The 26,243-nt window shown below is 42.6% G+C and overlaps 1 protein-coding gene across 1 annotated transcript in view; it reads left to right on the top strand.

Moving 5' to 3' along the window:
* Positions 1 to 2,724: 2,724 nt before the first annotated feature.
* MAP3K5 (mitogen-activated protein kinase kinase kinase 5) overlaps positions 2,725 to 26,243 on the top strand; it is a 231,858-nt gene continuing 208,339 nt past the window's right edge. The window contains exon 1 of the mRNA XM_086318002.1: positions 2,725 to 4,142. Coding sequence (XP_086174128.1) covers positions 3,719 to 4,142 — 424 coding nt within the window. The 5' untranslated portion in view covers positions 2,725 to 3,718. The remainder of the gene's footprint in view (positions 4,143 to 26,243) is intronic.

Genomic DNA, 26,243 nt, shown 5'->3' with positions numbered 1-26,243 from the left:
GTGGTAAGGATCTAAACAATATGTTACTTCTCTATTTCCTTGAATTCTTTTTGTCCCTGATGCAGAAGGCCAATTTGTGAGCTTGCAATAAACAATGTAATCCCCTCAATTCCTGTTTTTTTAAGTTGATATAACTAGAAAGCATTGTATTTGACATATTCCTCTGAAATGCCTTTACTGAATTAATATTTAATATTATGACCTTGTCTTTAAAAATATGAAATCTAAGTCTGAAGAACATATATACTTGTTACCAATCCATATTCAACTGCATTGTATTGCCCAGTGTCCTCCATATCAGAGTCTATGTAATAAAGTCTTTATAGAATTCAGTGCCAGATTAAGACTTGACTCTTCATAGGAATATGTGTACTTTTATGTACACACGTGTTTTCTTTTTAAGTACATTTTTATGTACTTTTATGTGTTTTCTTTCTGACAGTCAAAGCACAGAGCTAAATTTAGCAATCAAATTTTTAATTTATCCTAGCTGCTTGATACCTTTTACTAGCTTCCTTGTTCATTTCTGATACTTTAAAATTATATTTACCTTGTTTTGTACATAGCATTTAATACTTTTTGGAATTAAGAGTATATAATATTCTTATTTATCTACCTGAGGATGCAGAGAAAGGGGCAAATCTGTCACCTAAAGTAAAAGCTTGTTAGCTAGAAGACACCTGTCCATTTCAGGTTTAAAGTTTTCCCTTTTATCTCTTTAAGAGTAAACCTGGAAGCCCAGCCAGGCAATGATTTCTCTCCTGTCAACCACTACCATGTTAGATGTGCTTTTGGATTAGAAAACCCTGCTCCTTATACACAGATGAATTGCAAAAAGCAACCTCTGGGTGATCCAATTAGAAAAAAGCTTTCATTCCTCCAGACCCACAAGCCCTGAGGCAGGCATGGCAAACTGAAGGCTATGGGGATTTCAGCACCACACCCATGCCCTCAGCATGGTGTCCCTGCCTACTCAATTTGACTTGTGTAGGACTCAATTTGAGTTGTGAACGGAATTATTTGAATTTATACACTTTGAACTGTTCATCAGCTATAAAAATGTAAATTTAATCTGGATTCATTTAAAGAAGGCTGTGTACGATTAATCAGCTAAACCATGCCTGATTAGGTGGGAGAGCCCTGGGACCAAGAACTGCTTTTTTTTTTCTTCCACATTGTATTGGAGTTTGGGTGCCAGTAATCAGTAACATCTTTGAAGATATTAAATCAAGTCTAAATAAAACTAAGTGGCCAAAGTAAAACAAATCGTGTATGAATGATGGCTCTGAAATAATCTGGAAAGGAAGCAAAGGTGACGTAGTCTAAAAATTATGGTTTTTAGAAAATAGCTTTATGAATACTCTTGGGCCTTATTTGTGTAGTTAAATGCTATTTGAGAATTTGGGCATTCTAATTTTCCAGATATGGTCCCAAAGACTCTCCTGCATTTGTTGTTTTGGGTCAGGATGGGGTAGAGGATTGTATACTTTCACAGAAGTTTGGAGGTTTTACAAGTTGTTGGAAATATTAAAGGACATATAATGATTAGCAATCCACCCATATTTTGTTTCTGTATGATCAGCGATTCATTAAATATCTAAATTTTCCTATGGTATCAAGTTTAAAAGCAGATGTGGATCCCATAGATTTCAGTTTCCTTATTATAAGTTTACTTCCATTATTTTACAAATCTTTAGAAAAAGCTAAGGTCATTTGGCTTCATTGAGGATACAATTGTGCAGACACAATTGTTCAGCTGCTAGGTGTTTCCCCACATTATTTCCTTTCTTCTTTTAACCCTTTCCTACCTAACTATTTCATCCTCCTTTCCCCCTGTTGATTAGTCGCTAAGTCATGTGGGATACTTGCAACCCCATGGACTGTAGCTTGCCAAGCTCCTCTGTCCATGGGATGTCTCAGGCAAGAATACTGGAGTGGGTTGACATTTCCTTCTTACCCACTCAGGGACAGAACCCACCACTCCTGCACAGACGGATTTTTCACCACTGATCCACCAGGGAATCCCCGCTTCCCGCCTAGCTTGTATGTAATTTGCAGTATTCTTCTACCTTTTTCATAGAACTTAATCATCTCGGTTCCTGAAAGTCCAAACCTGTTTCGTTATTTCACTGTAGGTTCCACTGGTTCTCCTAAAGTTATAGCATTCTGGAGAAGTTCTCTGAGAACTTGCACATATGTTTTTACTTTTCAAATAAGTAGATACTCTGATTGCTCTTAAGCAAGCCAGGCATTCCCCGATCCCCACCGCCACCCCTAGTGCAATTAAAAAAAAACTGAAGTAATTGCTTAATTTCCCTCTTTCATCTGGCAGATAGATGATTTGCCAAGTCCAGGATAGAACCGGTTTTCTATCTCAAGTAAGTATACGGTGTGTTGGGGGAAATTTTATGAACTCAAATGGGAACGCAAATGCTATACAGTTCAGCACTTGGAGCTAATCATTCACGACAGCAGAGCGATTGAAAACTTGAAAACGTCTACCAGGGGCAGACCCGATAAATTCAGCCTGCCACTCCCGGAGAGCCACTGTCACCAATACACCATTCTCCAGTTGAGGCCGCCTGCAGGACCGTAGTTAAAATCCTCGGGCCTAGCGCCACGCAGGTCTCCCCACGCTGCCCTATTGCTCCCCGCGCCTCACATGGGACCCGACAGCATCGCGGAGCTAGGCCGGCACCGGCCGGAGGAGGGCGCCGTGGTTACGGGGAACGTGGCGCGTGCCTCCTGGCGCTGGCTGAGAAGACCCGAGTATTCGCAAGAGAGACTTTTTTTGGGGCCATCCTATAGTCGCGTGCGCTCCGGGCTTTTGCCTACTCCAGGTTATCTTGGGTGGGGAGCCCAGTGGGTGACGGAGGAGAACCTTGGCCTCGCGCGGTGCTCCGGGCTGGGCTGCGGTCCGGGAGCCGCGACGCGGTCGGTTTCGTCCGGACTCGAGCTTCCCAGCAGCGCCCTCCCCCGGGGCGGGCCCAGACTTTCAGTGCCGCGACGAGTGGGCGGCAAAAAGCCGGTGGCGGACCTGGCGAGCGGCTGCAAGGAGCGGCGAGACTCGAGCGACCGGCTAGTGCCGGGACGAAGCGGCCGCGGCGATCGGAAGAGAACGGGGCCGGGGCAGGAGGAGGAAATAGAGCCGATGAAGGGGAGCTGCCGCCGAGGAAGGAGGCGGATCCTCTCGGCGGCCGCTGCCGCTGTTCCGGGACGCGGTCCAGGGAGTCTGCCCGCCCGCGAGGTGCTGGCCAGGTAGCTCCCCACCCAGAGGGCGCACTCCCCGGCCCCTCCCAGGGTGCCTGGCACTGAAGGAGCCGGGACCGCGCTCCCCGGGGGCCAGGGCGCACCGCACCCGGAGAGCGGCGCCCTTGAGCCGCACCGCCTAGCAGGTTCGCGAGCCGACTTGTCCGCCGGCCAAGAAAAGGAAGCGCTGTCCCTTCCCGCTCAGCCGGCCTCCCCACCCCTTGTACTCTACACCCTGCAGCGGGCGAGCGGCGCGGCCACGGAGGCGCCGAGGAGGGGCGAGCCGCCGCCGGGCAGCGGCGTCCCTTCGGGGGAGAGGGCGCCGGAGAGGAGGCGGCGGCGCGGCGCGGAAGGCGCGACGCGGGATGGCAGCTGCTTAGCCAGGCGCGCGCGGAGCAGCCCTGAGCTGTGGCTGGCCAGACGGTGCGGCTGGGCGGGCGACGCCGCCGCGGCAGTCCGGCCGGGAGAGATGAGCGCGGAGGCGGGCGAGGGCATCACTTTCTCCGTGCCACCCTTCGCCGAGGGCGGCAGCTACCGGAGGGGAGGAGCGGCGACGGCGGCCGAGGGCGAGGAGAACCAGCTGCCACCGCCGCCACCGGGCAGCTTCTGGAACGTGGAAAGTGCCGCCGCTCCCGGCGCCGGGTGTCCCAGTGCCACCTCCGGGAGCAGCGCCACCCGGTGCCGGGGCAACTCTGGGGGCGGAGGCGGCCGACGGACCACGGTGGCCTATGTCATCAACGAGGCGAGCCAGGGGCAGCTGGTGGTGGCCGAGAGCGAGGCCCTGCAGTGCCTGCGGGAGGCGTGCGAGACGGTGGGCGCCGCCCTGGAGACCCTGCATTTTGGGAAACTGGACTTTGGGGAAACTGCGGTGCTGGACCGATTTTACAATGCAGGTGCGTGCGATTTAACAATGCAGGGCCCCAGCCTCCGCGGTCAGGGGCCACCGCAAAGGGAAAGCTGTTGTTTCCCACCCCACCCCCCCGCCCCCATAGGAAAAATCGATCAGTTTCTGGGCAGCAATTGAGCATCTTACTTATTTACTTCTTGCCCCACCTTAGGGGCAGCGAGCGGCGCTGCGTGACTGCTCGGGGCGCTCGCAGCTCGGGGCAGAGAGTCTGACCGCCCGGCCGCCGGCCCGCGCTGGGAGTCCCGGGGTGCGTGGGGTCCTCTTGAAGAACTTCTGTTCCCCTGCAGTGCGAGTTATTTGTCCCAGTCAGCCCTGCCTTATTCAGTGTTTTGGTTTCTCTTCTGTTAGATTTGGCCCACATTTTCCTTCTATATATACCTGTGCCTGTTTTAGAAGATGTCCTCATTTTTTTCCGTGTACTTTTGAGAGTACAAAAATTCTGACTTCTGCCACGCAGCCAGCTGCACGCAGAGCGGATCTGTGTGAATTTGCATGTTATGTCACGATCTTCCCAGCTCCCTTTCCCTGAAGTTTAGTGGCTTGATTTCCCATCTCCTACCAATTTGAATTTTCAAGTAATTACTTTCAAAAGCAACTTTTTTAACTTAACACTAAACTTGCGTGATATCTCTGTTGGAATTTTGGTGAAAAAGAGCAGAGTCTATTTTTCATGACTCCATATACCCCTATGGGCTGGCAAGTAGATAATTTAACATTATGTAAAACGCTGATACCCAGTTTTAATAACTAAGTTAGATTGGCCATTAAAGTGTGCCCATTAAAGTGACTGCTAGAGTAATTCATGAAAAAAAATCTTTTCAGCCTATTACAGATTTCAGAAAGTGTCACTGCAATTCAAGGGACTGAAGCAATTTGCTATCTGTTAGCAAATGTTAGAGATAAAAGCATGTTATTGAAATTAACCTTTAGCACCCTGTACAACCAATGTTGAGAATATATATACATATTTATTTTTTTATAAGTGTGGGCATAAAATTTGATTTAATGGTGCTTTCAGACAATAAGTTTCTTGCATTGTGATCACATAGAAGGTTTTATATTCCAATCTTGTTTCCAGTTCTGATTCTCTTCAGTCTTTTCAGAACACCTGAAGAAGGCTTATTTCAGTCTTGGAATTCAGCCAAAACTGAATATTTTAAGAACAAGAATTTCATGTTAAGGAAGCCAGATTGAATAAACTAGGATTTTCTGGTTCTGGTGTATTTTACTGTCTTAGTCTTCATAACTGGAAATGGGTAGAATATAGTTTAGCTTGGTTGTGTGACTTGCTATAAAAATTACATAAATGTTTCTAAAAATTACAGCATTTTTATTTTTGGATTATAATTTGGAAAAAGCTTCAAAGAACTGAAAGATATATGAGGAAAACACCCAATGAAATGCTAAGCCTATTTTTATTGTTTTGATAGATTGGGTATTTTTTTATAAAATAATCTTTAAGCTAACTTGAAAGACTTTCCTAACAAGGTTCATGTAATGTTTATTCTCCAAATACTATCTCTGGGAAAGGGAGAGAGAAAGATTAGAAGGTACCAGACATTTGAAATGTATCTCATTTAATACTCCAAACAAGCCCATGAGGGAAGTACTTAGCTATCTTCTTAGATGAGAAAACCAAGGGCTCCATCACTGGCTCAAGGTCATGGGTAACAACTGGTCAATGGAGGGTCCCACTTTGGGTGCCTGACTCTAAAAGGTCTGGCTTCACCCTTGCTACCTCCATTTAGCTGGACTGATTTATTCTCAGAATTAAGAGAGGGAAACATCAAACTCGTGGTGGAGAGCTGGCAGGGACCTTGTGAGCCATTGTGTGCAATGTGGAATAGTGGGGAGGAGGGCACATTCTAGGGAGACCAGTGTTTCTGGGCCCGCTCTGTCCCATCCCACTGGTGAGCTCAACCAAGGCAGGCCCCAGTTTCACCCCTGCCTGTGACACAAACCCTCAAATCTCTCATTCAGCAAGAAAACGTTGAAGATGTGACAGAATGAAAATGGTATCGGTTTTGTTTTTCTAAACTGAGGGAGGCCAAGGTGAACAGTAGTAGAACTCAACTTCTGATTTCTAAGAGAGCACTTGCTTGTCCTCTGTAAAGGGCCAGATGGCATAAACGTTTTAGATTTCCCTGGAGGTGCCTCTCACACCTCCTCAGCTCTGCAGGTGTTACTCAAGAGGAGCCATAAAGAGGATCTAAATAAATCATCATGGCTGTATTCCAACAAAACTTGGTTAATGGATGTTGTCAGATTTATGAAATTTATATCTCATTATTCACAAAGTGATATTCTTTTGATTTTTTCTTTTTTTTCCTCAACCATGGAAAAAATAGAAAAACCATTCCTAGCTTGCAGGCCTTGCAAAAACAGGCCTGGTAAGATTTTGGCCCCATGCTGACCTCTTCTCTACATCTACTACTGCCACGTTAAAGTTGAATCGTTATGACATAGTGGGAAGAACTTTATCCCTCTAGTTTGGTCTGAGTCTTTATCCTGACTCTGCTCTGAACCATGTAATTCTGAGTAAGGTCCTTTGTCTCCTTCAGTGGCCTAAACAATTGGATCAGGGATGGAGGGAGAGAGGGGAGATGAAAGTAAATTTCTAGGATTCTCTCATGTAATCCTATGAGTTTGCAAAGGAAGGCAGCAAGGTGGGCTAGGACAGAGCATCTGAACAAGAGTTTCACGATCTGGATTCTGGTCTTGGTTCTTCTCTGCTGCTAAGTCACTTCAGTCGTGTCCGACTCTGTGCGACCCCATAGATGGCAGCCCACCAGGCTCCCCCGTCCCTGGGATTCTCCAGGCAAGAACACTGGAGTGGGTTGCCATTTCCTTCTCCAATGCATGAAAGTGAAAAGTGAAAGTGAAGTCGCTCAGTCGTGTCTGACTCTTAGTGACCCCATGGACTGCAGCCTACTAGGCTCCTCCGTCCATGGGATTTTCCAGGCAAGGGTACTGGAGTGGGGTGCCACTGCCTGGAGCAAATCATTTAAAATCTCAGAGAAGAGTTGTAATAACTGGTCTCTGAGATTCCCTCCAGCCCTAAATTCTGTACTTTAAAATTATAGCAGTATTGATTTAAAAAGGAATCACTTCAGTTTTTAGAGATGAATGAACCGCGTGTATATATAATGTTGCCATCTCCAGGAGCTCAGGGTTGGTGAGCAGCACAGATTCAAGTGCAGATTCCTGATTGTGAGCATCCTTGCAGAATGCTTTGGGCTTCCAGGAAGTAGCCTCTAGAATCAAACTGGAAGAAGGGTGGGTCAGAGGTGACCCCTAACCTGAGATAGAATGGTAAACAAGGAGGATTTACAAGGGCCTCAACATTTAAAATGGAATGTTGGCGTTGAAGTAGTTTGATTACATTTTTACAAGCTTCTGCTCTTTATGTGTACGGGGGTTTTCTAAAGAGTAGATTGCAGTTACAGGTTTTCACTGATTTTTCCTATTTGATTATTGTTCAACTATCATCAAGTTTGTTCTTTGACTACCCTTGTCATTCTCTCTTTCATTTCCATCTTGAAACTAATATTCTATCCAATATTTTATGAAAATTCATCATATATACAAGACTATCACTCAGAGATGTCGGTTGACAGGCTAATAACACCCCTTCCCAGACCCCTGCATTGTAGACAGTAAGTTTCTAGAAAAGCTAAGCGATATTAGTGATACAAATGTCAGTGATACAGAAGTTAGTGATGCAGAGCTATTCCACTGAGGTAGATAGGCCCCAAATGGCAGGGAATCAAATTTTTTAAAAAAAATGAACACTACTTTTGCAAAGTATAGCTGGGATAGACTTTATTATTCCCCTATTTGCTTATGAGAAAACTGAACCATAAAGGAGTTATATTCATTCATTCAGCCTAAATGATTTAAGGTTGCTGCTTAGAACCAGAAGCACACTTTTTCTTAGAAACAGTATTATAGATGGTGGTTAGATTTGGGTCTAGCCTGTAAGAGCCCTCCTAACTCAATGTACTTGAAGTCTGGAGCCCCTTTGTCTATTTAAGCAGTAAAATTATGTTGCTGGCCAACCTAAAACTGAGACTTTGAGTCCATCTTGCCCTGAGTTAGAATTGGTAACATGTATTTACCTAGCTTCTGGTAGTGTCTTGGCTGGATGTAGGAGTATCACTTTGGATTGATGGTGTTGGAAGGAGAGGCTGTGGTGAGGCAGGGGACAAAGGAAGGCTTGGGAAGTTTTGGGGAGAGGAGGGAGGTGAGGGACGGTGAGGGAGGAAGAAGGATGTTCAGCGAAGGAGGAAGCGATGTCAGCAGGAGATCTAGGAACACTTTCACCTTCACCCCCTCCAAACCTATTTATGGTCTTTGAATTCCAGCTGATCTAAGACCCAGGGACAGTGTTCTGTTCACGGCCACCTCACTCCTTCTTAGGGGGCTCACAATTGAATGGCTGCCTGTTTCCCCCTTCCCTGCCTCCACACCGCGCCCCCCGCCCCTCACCCAAACTACCATTGTATCCCCTGGCCTTTCTCTTAGGCAGGCTTTCTGTAGATTGCAATCTCTTACTCAGCCTATCACCCAGTAGCAGCAGTGGGGAACAGGAAGGAAACATATGCAGGTCAAAATTTTAAGAATTTAGCCTTTATATTTTCATCTGTGTAGTGTTCCTGCCTTGCTTGTGATAATAGTCTCCTATTTGGCCATGTCACTGGACAGGCATCTGAACTTTCTGGGTTTGGTTTCACTTGCTTCCAGCACAGCTCCCTAGGACTTCCAATCTTATTTGATAACAAAACAAAGCAAACATAACCTTTGTATCCTGTATATCTCAGAATGAGAAGTTCCTGAGAATCTTCCAGCCCACTTCTGCATCTTCTGCTTTTAAATCCAATGAAGCTTTTATCCATACTGTCTCATATACTTGGAGAAGGTGGTGTCAGTATTTCCTAAATAGTGGTTCCCATGAACTGGTTTTTAAAAAGTTGAAGATTGACATGAATTTGTCATGATTTTATTTTTCCAAGTAAGGATATTAAAAAGAAAAAGAAAACTCAAAAACCAGCCAACTACTGCCACTATTTCTTAAAAAGACATTCTTTTTAATGTTAAATTAGGGAAACATAATCTTAAAGAATAGCTTTTTACATACAGTAAATATATGGGAAAATGCATTTTATTTTTCCTATTTCGCCATGATGGATAAAAAACTCTATCATGCCAATCAACAGAATGGTGTTTGAGAACCTCTGATCTAGACCACCTACAAGCCCCTTCCCACTTCCAGTCAGTCTTTCTTCAACCAAGGAACAAGCCTTAGAAAATTATCAAAAGAGCAAATATTGGCAAACTCATAAAAAAAAAAAAAAAAAAAAAGGTCTAGTTTAGGAAGGGGTTAAAAAAAATTATCCCAGTGGAGACACGCTTGTGTTTTTTGCTGGCATATCATTGCCACCCTGTGGGAGCCCGGAGCACTGTGCCTCCTCTTGCTTTCTTGGAGGCAAAATTTTCCAAAAAGGATTTTACTAGAAAATTAGAAAAAAAGCAAAGCTAAAAAGAAAACTCCAAAACACAAAGTACACTTGTTTGTAGAGCACTCATTTCTTACCCTAAATAGTCAAGTGCAGATTGTCATCATTGATCCTGCTTCCCAGGCTCCTGGCTCCTTGGCTCAACTTGGTCACCTTTGGTCTGCTTCATAGAGTCGTCAGTTGAGAGTTACAGTCGGTTCCACCTCTAGGTGAAGCCTAATTATAGGCACACAACTTGGCTTTGTCTCACCAGTGGCCTTGGCTGCTGCCAGCCTTCTGGGAGTCGTCTGCTACGAATTAGTTCCCCTCCGGTGGCTACGGGGACTGTCCCCTGCTTCCTGTTTTGGAGGCCTGGTTAGCGGCCCGTTCAGTTCCTGTTTCTGGTTTGCAGGATAAAACTGGTTCACGGCTTCTTTGTGGAGCAGTGGGAGATCGACAAGCACAAAGCCCAATGAATATGCGAGTTTCCACCAACAGGTACCAACTGGTTCTGCTTTGCAAGTAGTTGTCCCAAGTGTTCCCTTTGAGCAGCACCCCACTCTGCCTGAGGCAGGATGAGAGTTGAGACTGTAGTAAGTGAGGTGGGCGTGGACAATGTTGCAGGAACTACAGCTTTGTGGGTATCAGGAAGAAACCGGTTACCAACAGCCTTGGGAAAGGTACATCTTGAAGAAAACCGCCTCACCATCCTGTAAACTGGATATAGTTAAGTAGGGAAACTGGCTTTGTTTAAGAAAGATTCCCCTTATTTTCAGGGAGCAAAGTTCGATTTGCAAGTTTTATTAGTGGCATAAAAGAAAAATAGGAAAGCAGAGCAAAATGATAACTTATTTTAAAATCCATTGATGATTCTAATACACTGACTGCTTTCATTGTTTTTCTATATTGGCCTTTATCTCTGGCTGAAGATGCTGACTTAAGGAACCCATCAAAATATGTGTCAGATTATTAGAGAAGGAGACAGGGTATAAGGCAAAGCTGATTTTAAAGTCTTGTCGAATTGTACCAACAAAAATTTAAAGTGAGTACCTAACATCTTAATGTGTTTTATTTTGTAATTTTTTTTCTGAAGAAAATATAAAAACTAAAAGATACAGAATCCAGGCTACCTTGTGGCAGTCTTCTTAGGAGACAGAGAAGAGAGGAGAAAAAAAAATTTTAATGTTCTTAGAGTCTCCTACTAGAAATCCTAGCAGAGCCAATCTGTGTAACTTAAATGCTTCAGGAGTTGCACAGTGTAGCAGTAAACATTTCATTACATACCAGCCTTTTCTGTTACAATAGGTAATCAACAATGGGCAAAGCAATTGCCTTTGGTATATGATTCATACAGGAAGCAAGTTATATTCTTTGGTACAGTAAGGCTCTAAAAGTAGTTCTGACCAATTGCATTAGTATTTTCCAACACTTTTAGTCTCTTCTAAGACCTCTTAAGTGGAGAAGGCAATGGCACCCCACTCCAGTACTCTTGCCTGGAAAATCCCATGGACGGAGGCGTCTGGTAGGCTGCAGTCCAACAGGGTCGCTAAGAGTCGGACACGACTGAGCGACTTCACTTTCACTTTTCACTCATGCATTGGAGAAGGAAATGGCAACGCACTCCATAAGAGACAGAAACAGAGTGGAACTACCCTAGTGAATTATTAGTGGATGTCAGGCCATTTGACTGTTGACTCCAAACCATGTAAAACTGGGTATTTGCCTGATCGTGGGTTAGTCACTAAGTCATATCCAACACTTGCGATTCCATAGATTGTAGCCTGCCAGGCTCCTCTGTCCATGGGACTCACCAGGCAAGAATACTCTGGAAATCTTCCCAACCCAGGAATCAAACCCAGGTCTCCCACATTGCAGGCAGATTCTTTACCAACTGAGCTATGAGGGAAGCCCTCTTTTTGAGGAAGCTATCACTTTATTTGGGTAGCACTGGCCTTAAATTGGGCTTCCATGGTGGCTCAGACGGTAAACTGCCTGTTAACGCGGGAGACCTGGGTTCAATCCCTGGGTCAGGAAGATTCCCTTGGGAAGGAAATGGCAACCCACTCCAGTACTCTTGCCTGGAAAATTCATTGTCCTTTCAAAATCTTAGTTACTCCTATTTCTTATTTGAAAGTCACCCCCAAAGAATTAAGGAAACCTAGGCTATGACATGTCAAGTACCTCTTGATATCACATTCAGTTCAGTTGCTCAGTCGTGTCCGACTCTTCGTGACCCCATGGACCACAGCACTCCAGGCTTCCCTGTCCATCACCAACTCCCGGAGTTTACCCAAACTCATGTCCATTGAGTCGGTGATGCCATCCCACCATCTCATCCTCTGTCGTCCCCTTCTCCTCCTGCCTTCAATCTTTCCCAGCATCAGGGTCTTTTCAAATGAGTCAGTTCTTCACATCAGGTGGCCAAAGTATTGGAGTTTCAGCTTCAGCATCAGTCCTTCCAAACAGTTTCTTGTGACAAAGATAAGTTTAGAGCTGAGGCTATCGAGGACCAGGAGCCTGATTCCTGCTGTCTTGGGGCCATGGCAGCTCTTACCTACCTCTTGAGTGTTTTCCAGGTTTATAGTTTGTTCACACCGGTGTGTAGGTGATGTCATGTGGCTACATGAGGGTGATAATATAAATGTGTGTTGTTTTATGCAATGGAGTCCTCTTTTGATTATCTTATGTGCTCCAGAAAATACATAGATGTGGCAGTGTAGTTGCTCTATATGTCACAGTTGAGAAAACTCCTCCTTGGAGAAGGGTATTTGACTTTGGCCAGAATAAATCAACTGGCTGAGTAGGGAGTCAAACTCATGTCTTCAGAGTTCTGAATAATCCAGGTGTTTTCCCCTTGCAGTGAAAAACATTTCAAAACACATATGCTGTTTAAGAGGATCAGTTCTAACATCTTGGTCCATGATAAGGAGAATTTGAAAAGTCGAGATTTCTCTCTCTCTCTTTCACATACACACACACACACACACAATCAGGAATGCTGAAATGATTTGCTAATAGATGCCAAACTGACTAATATGTTGTAAGACAATTCTATAGGTATAAATGCTGGAGTCATCTTTTCTACAGGATGGAAATCAATTGTATCTCTACCAAAGAATATTTCTTTGTATTGCTGCGGACGGATATTATTTGCAGTACTATCAGTTTTATACAACTTAATGTTTATCCCCAAAGCATTATCAAATGGTTTTATCACTAGAAGGACAATTAATGGTTGTTTTTTTTTTTTAAATCAGATAATTCCCAGAGCATGGCTTGACCAGAACCAAGTCAGAATAGACTGGTGTGTTGCTTACAGTGTCTGCAAACCCAGCTCTATTCATATACCGGGAAATCATTATTACTAATAGGAACTTCAGTAGTCCAGACGCCTTCAAATAGGTTTCTCTTTTACAGAAAAAAATGCTTATAATATTTTAGAGGACTAGCAAATTTGCTATAAAACTCTACATACCAAATATATTACTTTGATCTTTGTAGCTTAAGGCCAGTGAACCAACCAGTGCAGTTGCTCAGTCGTGTCCGACTCTTTGCGACCCCATGGACTGTAGCCTACCAGGCTCCTCCATTCATGGAATTTTCCAGGCAAGAGTACTGGAGTGGGTTGCCATTTCCTTCCCAAGGGGATCTTCCTGACCCAGGGATTGAACCCAGGTCTTCCGCGTTAACAGGCAGTTGCTTTACCGTCTGAGCCACCATGGAAGCCCAATTTAAGGCCAGTGCTACCCAAATGAACACCATGTGTTACTGTGTGCTGGGTGCCATACCAATTACTCTACATGCCCAATCATATTCCTTATTTAATGTTTATGAGTTAGATGGCATCAATAGATCAGTTTTACATATGGGGAAATTGAGACCCAGCAGAGGTAATCAACTTTCCCAGTGCCACTTGATGGAACCAAGTTTTGAATCTGAGGCTGTCTGATCCCAGAGTCTGTTCATTTATTTATTGAGAAATGAGAATGTATTTAACTCATGGGGCTGTAATAGTTGAATAAAAATGAATATGGTTTCTTATCTCACAGCATATATGGAAATCAGATCCAAATAGATGAGGGACTTAACGCTGAGAGGCAAAATTCAGAGTCTGTTCATTTATAACTATGCTCTCTTGTCTCCTAGAAATAAATTTTCTGTTTGAGAACATTTAAATTACAGCCTTCTCATCATAGACATTAAAGTTGACTACTTAAAAATCTGCAAGATTTCTTTCTAAGATCTGCACAGAATTAGGCTGAGTGTAATTTCTGCCTTTTATGATCTTTCAGTCTGCCCATTGAATTCAACAATTTAATAAGTAATTATTTAATAAGCCTATCAAATGCAAGGTGATATTCTAAGTAGTGAATAAGTGAAAAATCCAAGGAAACTCTTACGGACTTCATAATATGGGTGATTTCACTGAATGGGACACATGAGAACAATGTACATTACTGTGAAGATAAATGTGAAAATGCATTGAAGACCAAAAGCTTACACATCTGTGAACTATGCATTAGGCTCTTCATTTATTTTTATATGAAATCAGTATCATGTTCAAAATTATGTAAATAAGTACTCAATTGTATTAAAAATCTTTAGGGTCTTTTATAAATATTGACAGACTCTCACTAAATTGACCTCAGGGAAGTATTGTAATTAATTCTTTAACAAAGAAGAATTTTTATATTCTGACTCATAGAAAGAAGTAGAGTTACTACCTGAGACTTAGAATCTTTTTTCTTATATTTTGTTTTTATAGTAGTGAAATTTGATCTGGCTCAAAATTCTTTTGTATTAGTCCTTTTAGTTTGTGAAAAAAATTGAGGCTATTTTAGGTAATTGCAACACACCAGTGGTGTAGTATCAATTTAAGATTCCTTAGGCTATAGTCCATGATTGAATTGTGTTGCTTGTTTGTTGATAATACCTGGGGTTTATGTATGGTCCTTGGTTGACAGGAAATTTGGCACCCCACTCCAGTACTCTTGCCTGGAAAATCCCATGGATGGAGCGGCCTGGTAGGCTGCAGCCCATGGTGTCGAGAAGAGTCGGACATGACTGAGCGACTTCACTTTCACTTTTCACTTTCCTGCATTGCAGAAGGAAATGGCAACCCACTCCAGTGTTCTTGCCTGGAGAATCCCAGGGACGGGGGAGCCTGGTAGGCTGCCGTGTATGGGGTCGCACAGAGTCGGACACGACTGAAGCGACTTGGCAGCAACAGCAGCAGCAGTCAGGTTGAATGCAGAGTTACTGAATGGCTTGTCCAGAATGAGCCTATTAAACAAACAGAATTCCATTTAGATAATGGAATTTGAATGGCAGACATGTATTAGATACAGTGATGTATGCAGGACTGTATCTGTATTACGGTATATATAAAAATGACTAAGTTTGAAATCTGGGCTACCTTTGAAGTTCCTAATCATAGTTATTAATGTATACTTTACATAACCTTTCTAATTGTTTTTGAGTCACACGCGTACAATTGATGTATGTTAGCTCTATCAAGACAATTTCTAGAAATTGATCTTGGGAAACTAGTTTTGGTTGATCCAGTGAAAATTCAGATAATTAGATCTGGACAGTAAGATTTTAGTTTTTTGAAACTAATTCTTGGTCCATTTACTGTTAACTATTTATATACAGTCAGAGTAAGAAAAGATTTCTAGGCCATGTAGAGGGGCAGAATCTGGCTTTACAACCTAATGTATCTCTTTGTGTGTGTGTGTTGTTAGTTGCAAAACAGGATTGGGATGTAAGTTGCTTGGCTTGACCTACTGAAATTCGAGAACAGTGTTGTAGCTTGCGCGTGAGTTATGGTGAGAATAGTTGGCTTAACTTTTCTTGCCCAGCAACTTAGTACTGCCAATAGCCTAGGTGCTTAAAGTACATTTGGCAGTTGGTAAATCTGAAATAAAGTTGGAAAGGAAATGCTAGGCTTGACTCTAAACAGAATCCTAGATTCCTCTTTCCTTTATAAATGCAATAGTGTAGAACATGTATTTAATCATTAAATATGACACGTGAGTGCGTTACCAAGGACTGATCCTGCTGTGTTTACTAGAATGTTGACCTGCATATCTGCATTTGTTTTGTTTCCAAAGTCTAAAATTAAGGCTTGTCAGCATTATGAAATCTTTTGCACAGTCAGCTATGCTTTTGACTTAACATTTAATTTCCAGGAGTATTTTGTTAGTGTTGACTGGTCCTTCGAGCATATATTCAAATGAGTGGCACAGTTGGTCATAAGTGTTAATTTTGATTGATTTATGTCACACCAAAGTTGTTCTTGCTTAGTTGCTAAGTTGTGTCTGATTCTTTTTGAACCCATGGACTGGGTAGCCTGCCAAGCTCTTCTGTCCATGGGATTTTCCAGGCAAGTAGATTTTTTTCAGGCAAATGGAGTGGGTTTTCGCTTTCTTTTCCAAGAGATCTTCCCGAGCCAGAGATCGAACCCAAGTCTCCAGCATTGGCAGGCAGGTTTTTTTACCACTGAGCCAGCAGGGAAGCCCTCACATCAAGGTATAAGTGACAAAATCTGTATTTATCACAAACATAATATATTTACAAAGTTCACTTTTTAAGGTTCTTTTGAAGCAATGAGTTAGATGCAAATATGTGCCAATTAAGAAGGTAAATTGCAGAAGCATTTACAAGCTGCTAACATGTAAATATTCATCAGTATTCATGAATAATAGGGTTAAGGAATGGCTTGCTTGGATTTATGGAATGTTTAAAAATTCAGACAAAATTCTCTTTTTGATTCTTTGTTTAAGGGAACAGAAGTCAGACAAATGGCAGACAAGAATTGTAGGTGACTGAGCTTAAGTAACGTCTATGGAGTTTTATGGTTACATTTATAACTATCATTCGGTGCCCCTTTAGGAAATCTTGGAGAAGGTAAAATTTGATAACATGAGAGCGACACTTTTCTACATCAGCCAAATCGCTTAAACACTTGGAACCAAAGTTAAGATATTGCTCTATCTCTTTGGTTTTCTTCCAGCGTTAACACATACTTTCACTGTTTGGTGAAAGTTAGGTAACAACAGTGCTACTTCACAATTTTCAAGCTTCACTGAGTTCAGGACTCTGCATCTGGTCGGATTTTATTAAAAAAGCAGATTTCATCTTGTTAAATATATATGAACATTCTTCATGATGGATAATCTCTTGATTATCCAAGACTGGTAGCTTCTCCTGATTACTTATTTCCCTCCTATCCCACCCCATCCCACCCCTCTTGGTCATCAAAGAGCTAAGCTCTGTTAATACTTCCCACTAGCTATCAATTTTACACATGATAGGATGAATTGAGTGGTTAGCATTTCCATTCATTGAAAAGATTTATTTTTTGGCTGTGCTGGGTCATCATTGCTGCTGGGGCTTCATTATCATGTGGGCTTTTCTCTAGCTGTGGTGCACGGGCTTCTCACTGGGGGAGCTTCTGTTACTGTGGAGCGCAGGCTCTAGGGTGCTCGGGCTTCGGTAGCTGTAACTCCCGGGCTCTAGAGCACAGGCTCAGTAGTTGTGGCGCACGGGCCCAGTTTCCCTGTGGCATGTGGGATCTTCCCCGATGAGGGATCGAACCCATGTCCCCTGCATTGTCAGGCACATTCCTTACCGTTGAGCCACCAGGGAAGCCCTCCATTCATTTTCAATCTTGGAATTAGAATCATCAGAAACAAGTAAGTTGTTCACACAAAACAAGAACAGTTCTGCCGCTGTGTTGTGACGCCATTTGGGAATTTTGAACAAAGTTATACTATGATTTTATATGTTGGCATGCCTTAATTTTCCCGGACCCACCATTATTTAATAGGTTTGTGCTTCCCTCTGAAAATATCATTAGACATGTTGGAATAAGTTTGCAGAGACAGATGTATGAAGCAGTCTTGATTTTTCTGTTTTTAAATTGCACTTTCCTGGGGCTGATTCTCCTTGGTGTATTTGTCAGGGGAGCTAGAGTGTGTTCCCTAAACAGATTCCATGCCAGAGGATAAGCCAACTTAATTTGAGAAGATTTTCTAAGAGCATTAACAGAGGGGGAAAAAAAAAAAAACTATTACTGGAGAATCCAAGGTCCTGATCTGCTTTCAGTTTTCAGTTAGCTGGTCTCAATTCTGAAAGCTCCGTTTAAGACTTTGACTGACTTATAAGCTTCTGATGACAATATATTTAGTCTATGAGAATTACCTTCTCAAGTCTTGTAATTGTCCCCTTTAGCCATAGAAGAAAGTATTGCCCAACATTTGAATTATAATGTGTATGTAATATGTGGTCGCCAGGAAAATTCCTTCCTGAGCCCAACATATTGTATAGTTATTTATGAGCTGGAGCTTAGCATGCTTTTTCATTTAAGCTAAGAGTAATCGTGGAACTATTTAACTTTTTATTTTTTAGCCCCTCTTTAAGACTTGTGTAATTTTTTTATTACATGTTTATGTTAGTCTGTTACCTCTTAAAATAATCTCCTAAAAGCTATTAAGTACATTTTAACTCATTTACTTGATTCTTTGGCAGATATAAAAGAAAAAGCTGTTGCTTCATAAGTCTTGCATCATATGTGAAATGACTAAGAAGGAACAACCGAAAAAATCAAGTCCAATGTAGAAGGATAATGAGAAATCCTTTGTTAGAAAGGTCTGACATAGAAGCAGCAGTTTCAGGTACTTCAAAGGATCATTAAAATATAATTCCATGTCTCCTTTCCTTGTCTGTCTTGTTTATCCTGTATCTCTAGCACTTTATACAGTGCTTGGCACTTAAAAGGCACTGGATATCTATGGATGGATTGAATGAATGAATATTGCATTTCCCCCTCTTGGTGTTTAGTTATTGATTTTGATATCTGTCTTTTTTACTCAAATGTGAATTAAGTTCCTTGGGGGCAAAGATCACATTTTATGGATCTTGACATGCCCCAGGTCTTCTATTTCTTTGCTTGACCTGTAGATGTGAGCTTGATCATGAAGTGGTCACACTTACTGATGCTTATCGAATAGAATTCAATGAAATCAACCCTTCTGTTGAGGGGCTCACAGTCTGGTGCAGGCGGCCAGCCTATTAAGATAGAATAGGTTATGCTGATTGCTGATGGCCATTCTAGAAGTTTATATTAAGTGCTTGGAGAGCACAAATGACAGAGGATTCTTCTGCTGAAGGGAGTGTGGAGGAGGTTCGCTAAGGCTTTGGGCAGGAGGTGATATTTAAATTGGATTTTGAAGGATAACAGCGAAAGCACTTCTTATGTGCCAGGCATTTTAAATTATGAGGACAAGTGAGTCTCCCTATAAGAAAGAGGCAGAATGAAAAAAGGGGCCTATGGTAGGACACAGACAACACCAGCATTTAAAAATGGATAGAGGAAGGCATCAACCAGTGAGAAAGAGAAGTGGTCAAGAGGTAAGACAGGAATAGGGGAAAGTTCAGAGAGAGGAAGTGAGAGGGAAAGAGGGAGCTAGCTGAAAACAACAACAGAGAGGTCGGAAGTCAGGAAATTTGAATTTTTCAGAGAAATGAATGGACATGGAGGTGAGAAAGCCCCTGATAACTTTTGCCAGAGCAATTCCAGGTGAGTAGGTGGCAGTGGTTTTCCCGAATAGCCTCTTGAGTGATTGCTGCTGAACTGCAGAAGGCATATAACAGAAAGTAGTCCTTAAAATGAACCTAGCTATGGAACAGAAAAAGACTCGCAGATGTAGAGGACAACTTGTTGTTGCCGAAGTGTTGGGGAAGGCATGGACCGGGTCACAGATGTAGAGGACAGACCTGTGGTTGCCGAGGTGTTGGGGAAGGCATGGACCGGGAGTTTGGGGCTGGCAGATGCAAACTATCGCATAGAATGGACAAACAGCCAGGTCCTACTGTATAGCACAGGGAGCTGTAGTCTATATGCTGAGATAAACCATAATGGAAAAGACTATAAAAAAGAATGCATATATCTGCATAACTGAATCATGTTGCTGTGCAGCAGAGATTAACACAGCATTGTAAATCAGCTATACTTCAATTTTAAAAAGATAAATGAAAATAATTTATAATAAATGAAGATAAATGAAAAAAAAAAAAAAACCCAAATAAACCAATGTGTTGGTGAGAGAAAAAGAAGGAGAAGCCAGGTGCTAGAAGGAGCACACCCTACTCCCGGGCTGAGGCACCTTGCCTGGTCCTGCCAGTTGTTTTTATGCCTTAGAGACACAATGAGGTCAGTAAGCCTTTGTGGGCTCAAGTGTTATTTAACATCGTTTCTGTGGGAACGTGGAATACAAATTCCTAAGCATTTTCTTCCAGAAAGAACTTCGGAGCATGACCCCTTGCAAGTGTACTTGTTTTCTTGGCTAATTGCAATTAGGGCTGAAAATAGAGTTGCTTTTCTTTGTGAAATTCTGTAACTTGGATAAATTTGAATTCACAGTGGTATGGGCTTTAAGTTGAGGGTTCTTTACTGGTGGAACTCAGTTTACAGAAGTGTAGAACTTATTCAGGAGGTGAAGTGTTTACTAAGACAATGGAGAGCTCAGGCTAGGGAAGGTTTTCATTCTTCTGTCTCCAGTGGCAGATTTCAAAGATTTTTGAAGCCCAGAGAATAAGAAGAGAGATCAAAAAACACTTTTGTTATTTCCTCAGCCACTTGAAACACTTCATTGCATATGACTGGCCACTTATAAGTAAAAATGATTCTTTCTTTAAATGAGATCTTTTTTACTTAATGCTATTTCACTTTGTAAATGTATACGTGTCTGTGTGTGTGTGTGTGTGTGTGTGTGTGAATGAGCATGAGCTAGTCACTTCTGACTCTTTGTGAACCCCTTGGATGGTAGCTCGCCAGGCTTCTCTGTCCGTGGAATTTTGAAGGCAAGAAGACTGAGGTGGGTAGACATTTCCTACTCTAGAGATCTTCCCTGCACAGGGATCAGACCTGCATCTGCTGTGTTGGTAGGTGGATTCTTTAGCACTGTGCTAGCCGGGAAGCCCTGTAAACCTATCAGTTCAGTTCAGTTCAGTTCATTCGCTCAGTCGTGTCCGACTCTTTGCAACCCCATGGACCTCAGCACGCCAGGCCTCCCTGTCTATCATCAACTCCCAGAGCCCACCCAACTCATGTCCATTGAGTCAGTGATGCCATCCAACCATCTCATCCTCTCTCATCCCCTTCTCCTCCTACCCTCAATCTTTCCCAACATCAGGGTCTTTTCAATTGAGTCAACTCTTCGCATCAGGTGGTCAAAGTATTAGAGTTTCAGCTTCAACATCAGTCCTTCCAATGAACACCCGGGACTGATCTGCTTTCAGATGGACTGGTTGGATCTCCTTGCAGTCCAAGGGACTCTCAAGAGTCTTCTCCAACACCACAGTTCAAAAGCATCAGTTCGTCTATGCTCAGCTTTCTTTATAGTCCAACTCTTACATCCATACATGACTACTGGAAAAACCATAGCCTTGACTAGACGGACCTTTGTTGGCAAAGTAATGTCTCTGCTTTTTAATATGCTGTCTAGGTTGGTCATAACTTTCTTTCTAAGGTGTAAGCGTCTTTTAATTTCATGGCTGCAGTCACCATCTGCAGTGATTTTGGAGCCCCCCAAAATAAAGTCAGCCACTGTTTCCCCATCTGTTTGCCATGAAGTGATGGGACCGGACGCCATGATCTTCGTTTTCAGAATGTTGAGCTTTAAGCCAACTTTTTCACTCTCCTCTTTCACTTTCATCAAAAGGCTCTTTAGTTCTTCTTCACTTTCTGCCATAAGGATGGTGTCATCTACATATCTGAGGTTATTGATATTTTTCCCAGCAATCTTGATTCCAGCTTGTGCTTCATCCAGCCAGCGTTTCTCATGATGTACTCTGCATATAAGTTAAATAAGCAGGGTGACAATATACAGCCTTGACGTACTCCTTTCCCAATTTGGAACCAGTCTGTTATTCCATGTCCGGTTCTAACTGTTGCTTCCTGACTGCATACAGATTTCTCACAGAGGCAGGTCAGGTGGTCTGGTATTCCCATCTCTTTCACAATTTATTGTGATCCACACAGTCAAAGGCTTTGGCATAGTCAATAAAGCAGAAATAGATTTTTTCTGGAATTCTCTTGCTTTTTTGATGATCCAGCGGATGTTGGCAATTTGATCTCTGGTTCCTCTGCCTTTCCTAAAACCAGATTGGACATTTGGAAGTTCACTGTTCACGTATTGCTAAAGCCTGGCTTGGAGAATTTTGAGCATTACTTGACTGGCGTGTGACATGACTGCAATTGTGTGGTAGTTTGAGCATGCTTTGGCATTGCCTTTCTTTGGGATTGGAATGAAAACTGACCTTTTGCAGTCCTGTATCCACTGCTGAGTTTTCCAAATTTGCTGGCATATTGAGTGCAGTACTTTCACAGCATCATCTTTTAGGATTTGAAATAGCTTGACTGCAATTCCATCACCTCCACTAGGTTTGTTTGTAGTGATGCTTCCTAAGGCCCACTTCACATTCCAGGATGTCTGGCTCTAGGTGAGTGAACACACCATCATGATTATCTGGTCGTGTAGATCTTTCTGTACAGTTCTTCTGTGTATTCTTGCCACCTCTTCTTAATATCTTCTGCTTCTGTTAGGTCTATACCATTTCTGTCCTTTATTGAGCCCATCTTTGCATGAAATGTTCCCTAGGTATCTCTAATTTTCTTGAAGAGATCTTTAAGTCTTTCCCGTTCTATTGTTTTCCTCTATTTCTTTGCACTGATCACTGAGGAAGCCTTCCTTATCTCTTCTTGCTATTCTTTGGAACTCTCATTCAAATGGGTGTATCTTTCCTTTTCTCCTTTGCTTTTCACTTCTCTTCTTTTCATAGCTATTTGTAAGGCCTCCTCAGACAGCCACTTTGCTTTTTTGCACTTCTTTTTCTTGGGGATGGTCTTGATCCCTGTCTCCTGTACAGTGTCACGAACATCTGTCCATAGTTTATCAGGCACTCTAACAGATCTAGGCCCTTAAATCTATTTCTCACTTCCACTGTATAATCATAAGGGATTTGATTTAGGTCATACCTGAATGGTCAAGTGGTTTTCCCCACTTTCTTCAATTAAAGTCTAAAGTTGGCAAAAAGGAGTTCATGATCTGAGCCACAGTCAGCTCCTGGTCTTGTTTTTGCTGACTGTATAGAGCTTCTCCATCTTTGGCTGCAAAGAATATAATCAGTCTGATTTCGGTATTGGCCATCTGGTGATATAACCTATGCTTTGGCCAAAAAGTTCATTCATATTTTTCCATGAGACTCTAACCCTAACCCTATGATCCTGTGGAAAAACCTGAAGAAACTTTTTGGCCAACCCATTACAATGAAAACACATTAAAAAAAAAAAAGGAAAGCAACTCTGATTGCTTTTTAGGCTTTCTTCGCCTTAGGTTCCCAGCCTCTCCTGAGTGGAGGGCTGCTCTGACTGGAGGACTGATATAATCCCTGGATTACTTTGAGTATACTCTTGCTAAGAAACAGGCTGCTTCACTTGTATTCTCTGCCTGGTTCATTCCAAAAGAAACTTTATCCCTCTCAAAAAAAAAAAAATCTTTGTCCCAATAGTTACTATTGTTTTACTGGCTGATTATCTTGGAATCAGCTCCCTTCAGCCTTATCTTTTATGCGTCCTGTGAGGGAGATACCGTGTCTGATGTTGACCCTTGTTTCTGATGATATTCCCTTCATCTTTTGTGTCACACTCACTGGAGTAGCAGAGAGAAGAGACATACTTATTTAGAAACATTTCATGTTCCTTTGGATGACTTTACTTCTTTCTCCTTTCCCTTCCCCTCCTCCTCCTCGCCTCGCCTTCTCCTTCTTTTCTCCCTCCCTCCTTCTTTCTTACAATAGGAAACCTTGACAGAGCCCAATCTTTTAAAAAACTTGCCTTGAAAATCAATTCTCAGGGTGAAACTTGAATTTTCCAAAAGAACACTTTCAAAGAGAACATATTTTTAAAAATATTGGGTTGTGAAGATAGTATAGAATCTTCTTTGATAATAATCATGGTAATTACAGTAATAAAAAGATCAGAGTAGAAAGGTTTAGTTGTCCAGGTTTCTGGCAACAATATAGGGGATTAGCTGGGTTTCATTCTTTTTGTCCATGTGAAGTGAACAAACTGCCCTTTTTTTGGTGTCAGATGTCTGTCTCCCTACTATGTCTTTTTAGCCCAGAACCCCAGAGCTGTGGGTTAACCATCTGTGTACTCCACACCTTACTGTTGTCCCACAGATACCTTCAAACTCATTTCCCTACAGAAGTCGGTTCCCTCCTCTAGTTCCTAACATCTCATTAAATGGCACCCAATTATCAAAACCAGAAACCTGATCCAGATTCTTTTAAAATAATCACAAATTGTATACAGGTCAAGAATACCAGTCTTATATTTTCCCCCAATAATGTATTACTTCATTTCCTTGGTTTGATGTTTAGTTTAATTATTATGTTAATTCTTGACACATTTTTATAGTCAAAACTGTTATCATTTGTGAATTCCATGGTTGCTTTTAAGTGAAAATTCTTGCTTTATCCATAGATCTGAGAGTTATTCATTTGTATTTTCTTCTAGAAAGTTTAATAGATTTTCTTTTTACACTTGACTCCTGCCTCCATTATTGAATTAATTTTGTTGTAATGATATAGGAAAAGTAACATGTGTGTATTCCAATGTACTACAATTGACAAAAGGAAACAACCTGTGAGCTGAGTGAAGTTTATAAACACAACATTTCTTTGTGCATGCTCAGTTGTGTCTGACTGTTTATGAACCCACGGACTGTAACCTGTCAGGCTCCTCTGTCCATGGGATTGTCCAGGCAAGAATACTGGAGTGGGTTGCCATTTCCTACTCTAGGGATCTTCCCAACCCAGAGATCGAACCCACATCTCCTGTGCCTCCTGCATTGGCAGGTGGATTCTTTACCACTGTACCACCCGGAATGCATATATTTACATGCACACACATATAAAAATGGGTGGAAGATGGGGGAATCTCAGGAGGAACTTTGACCTTTATTATTTTTGAGGCTGAGCAGAAAGTCAGAGAAGTTCTTATTTTTCCCAATAACCACAGAGATAACCTTAAGCTGAGGACGCTTCTACATTGCCTCTCAATGGTAACTCCTGTCCTGCTCTAGCATTCCACCCTCGCCTGCAGTTGTCTTTTCCCTTCAAAGAGCAGGATGCTCATAACCATGGCCAAGTTCAGGCTGTCCACGCCAGGCATGATGCCAGATCAATAGCCTCCTGCAATGGCATCCCACTCCAGTACTCTTGCCTGGAGAATTCCATGGATGGAGGAACCTGGAGGGCTGCAGTCCATGGGGTCACTGAGGGTCAGACACGACTTCACTTTCACTTTTCCCTTTCATGAATTGGAGAAGGAAATGACAACCCACTCCAGTGTTCTTGCCTGGAGAATCCCAGGGACGGGGGAGCCTGGTGGGCTGCCGTCTATGGGGTCGCACAGAGTTGGACACGACGGAAGTGACTTAGCAGCGGCAGCAGCACCCTGTGCTCTTGGCCAACTGCAGGGACTCCAGGCTCATGCTGTGGTTCTCCCCACTTGTCACCACAGCTATGGCTACCTTTGTCCAGGCCAACTCGTAACTCTGGACCTCAAATTCAGGGAGTCAGTCTTTACTCACTTGACTTTCTAGATCCTCTTCCTTATTCTTATACTCATGAAACTTCAGGGGTCGTTGGGCACATACCCAGCTGTAGTCACTGGCATTGTTAGACCTCCAGGCCTGGGACTGTACATATTCTCTTATAAATTTGATTTGGATGGGGACGGGCATCTAATGACGACTCCTGACTTTGGTAAGATACTGCTTAAAAAGTTCTCCACTGCCTGGGCATTCAGGGCTGGGGGAGTGACATAACCCTGGAAGCAGATGTGTGCCCAAAGTGGTGCACACGGTGCCCAAAGGGACAGATTTGCAGGGAGCCAAGTGGTGACCCTGCAGAGTTCACACATTTCAGCCCCTGAGATGTGGTGGGAAGAACAAATGCTTTAGGGTTAGGAGGCTTGCTTTGAGTTTCAGTTCTGCCTCACATATCCTGTCTGCAATGAGAAAGCCTATATTTGCTTTTGCTTGAGGATTAACTGAGAAACATGAAAGGAGTGACACATCAAAGGGCTTTGATTTATTATTTTGAGAGATGTGTGTTTCATTTTTTTGTGTGATGCATAGCAATCCATACAAAATGCAGTAGCTTCTAATAACAATGTTATTTTCCCACACAAGGAAAGGCATTGACTAGGTTCTGCTGGGTGGTTCTTCTGTTTCATATGTAGTTGGTTGGTTCTGCAGTCATCTGGAGGCTAAACTGGGCAGGGTTTTCCAGAAAGGCTCATTTCCATCCCTGGAAGTTGGTGTGGGCTTTCTGCGTCGGCCTCAGTTCTCCTCTGGTGGCCTTTCCACATGGCCAGCTTGGACTTCTCACATGGTGTTTGCATTCTGAGAGGGACTGTTTCTCAGAAGAAGGAAGTGGAAGCGTTTAGTTCTTGTATGTTTTAGTCTCAAAATTCTCAGGACTTTTGCTATATTTTGTTGGTCAGAGCAGTCATAGTA

Source organism: Bos grunniens, chromosome 9 (genome assembly GCF_055505025.1).
Source record: "Bos grunniens cultivar Pamir isolate PY7600 chromosome 9, Bosgru_T2T1.0, whole genome shotgun sequence".
In the NCBI taxonomy this organism is placed as follows: Eukaryota; Metazoa; Chordata; class Mammalia; order Artiodactyla; family Bovidae; genus Bos; species Bos grunniens.
This window is presented reverse-complemented; position numbering and strand designations above follow the sequence as displayed.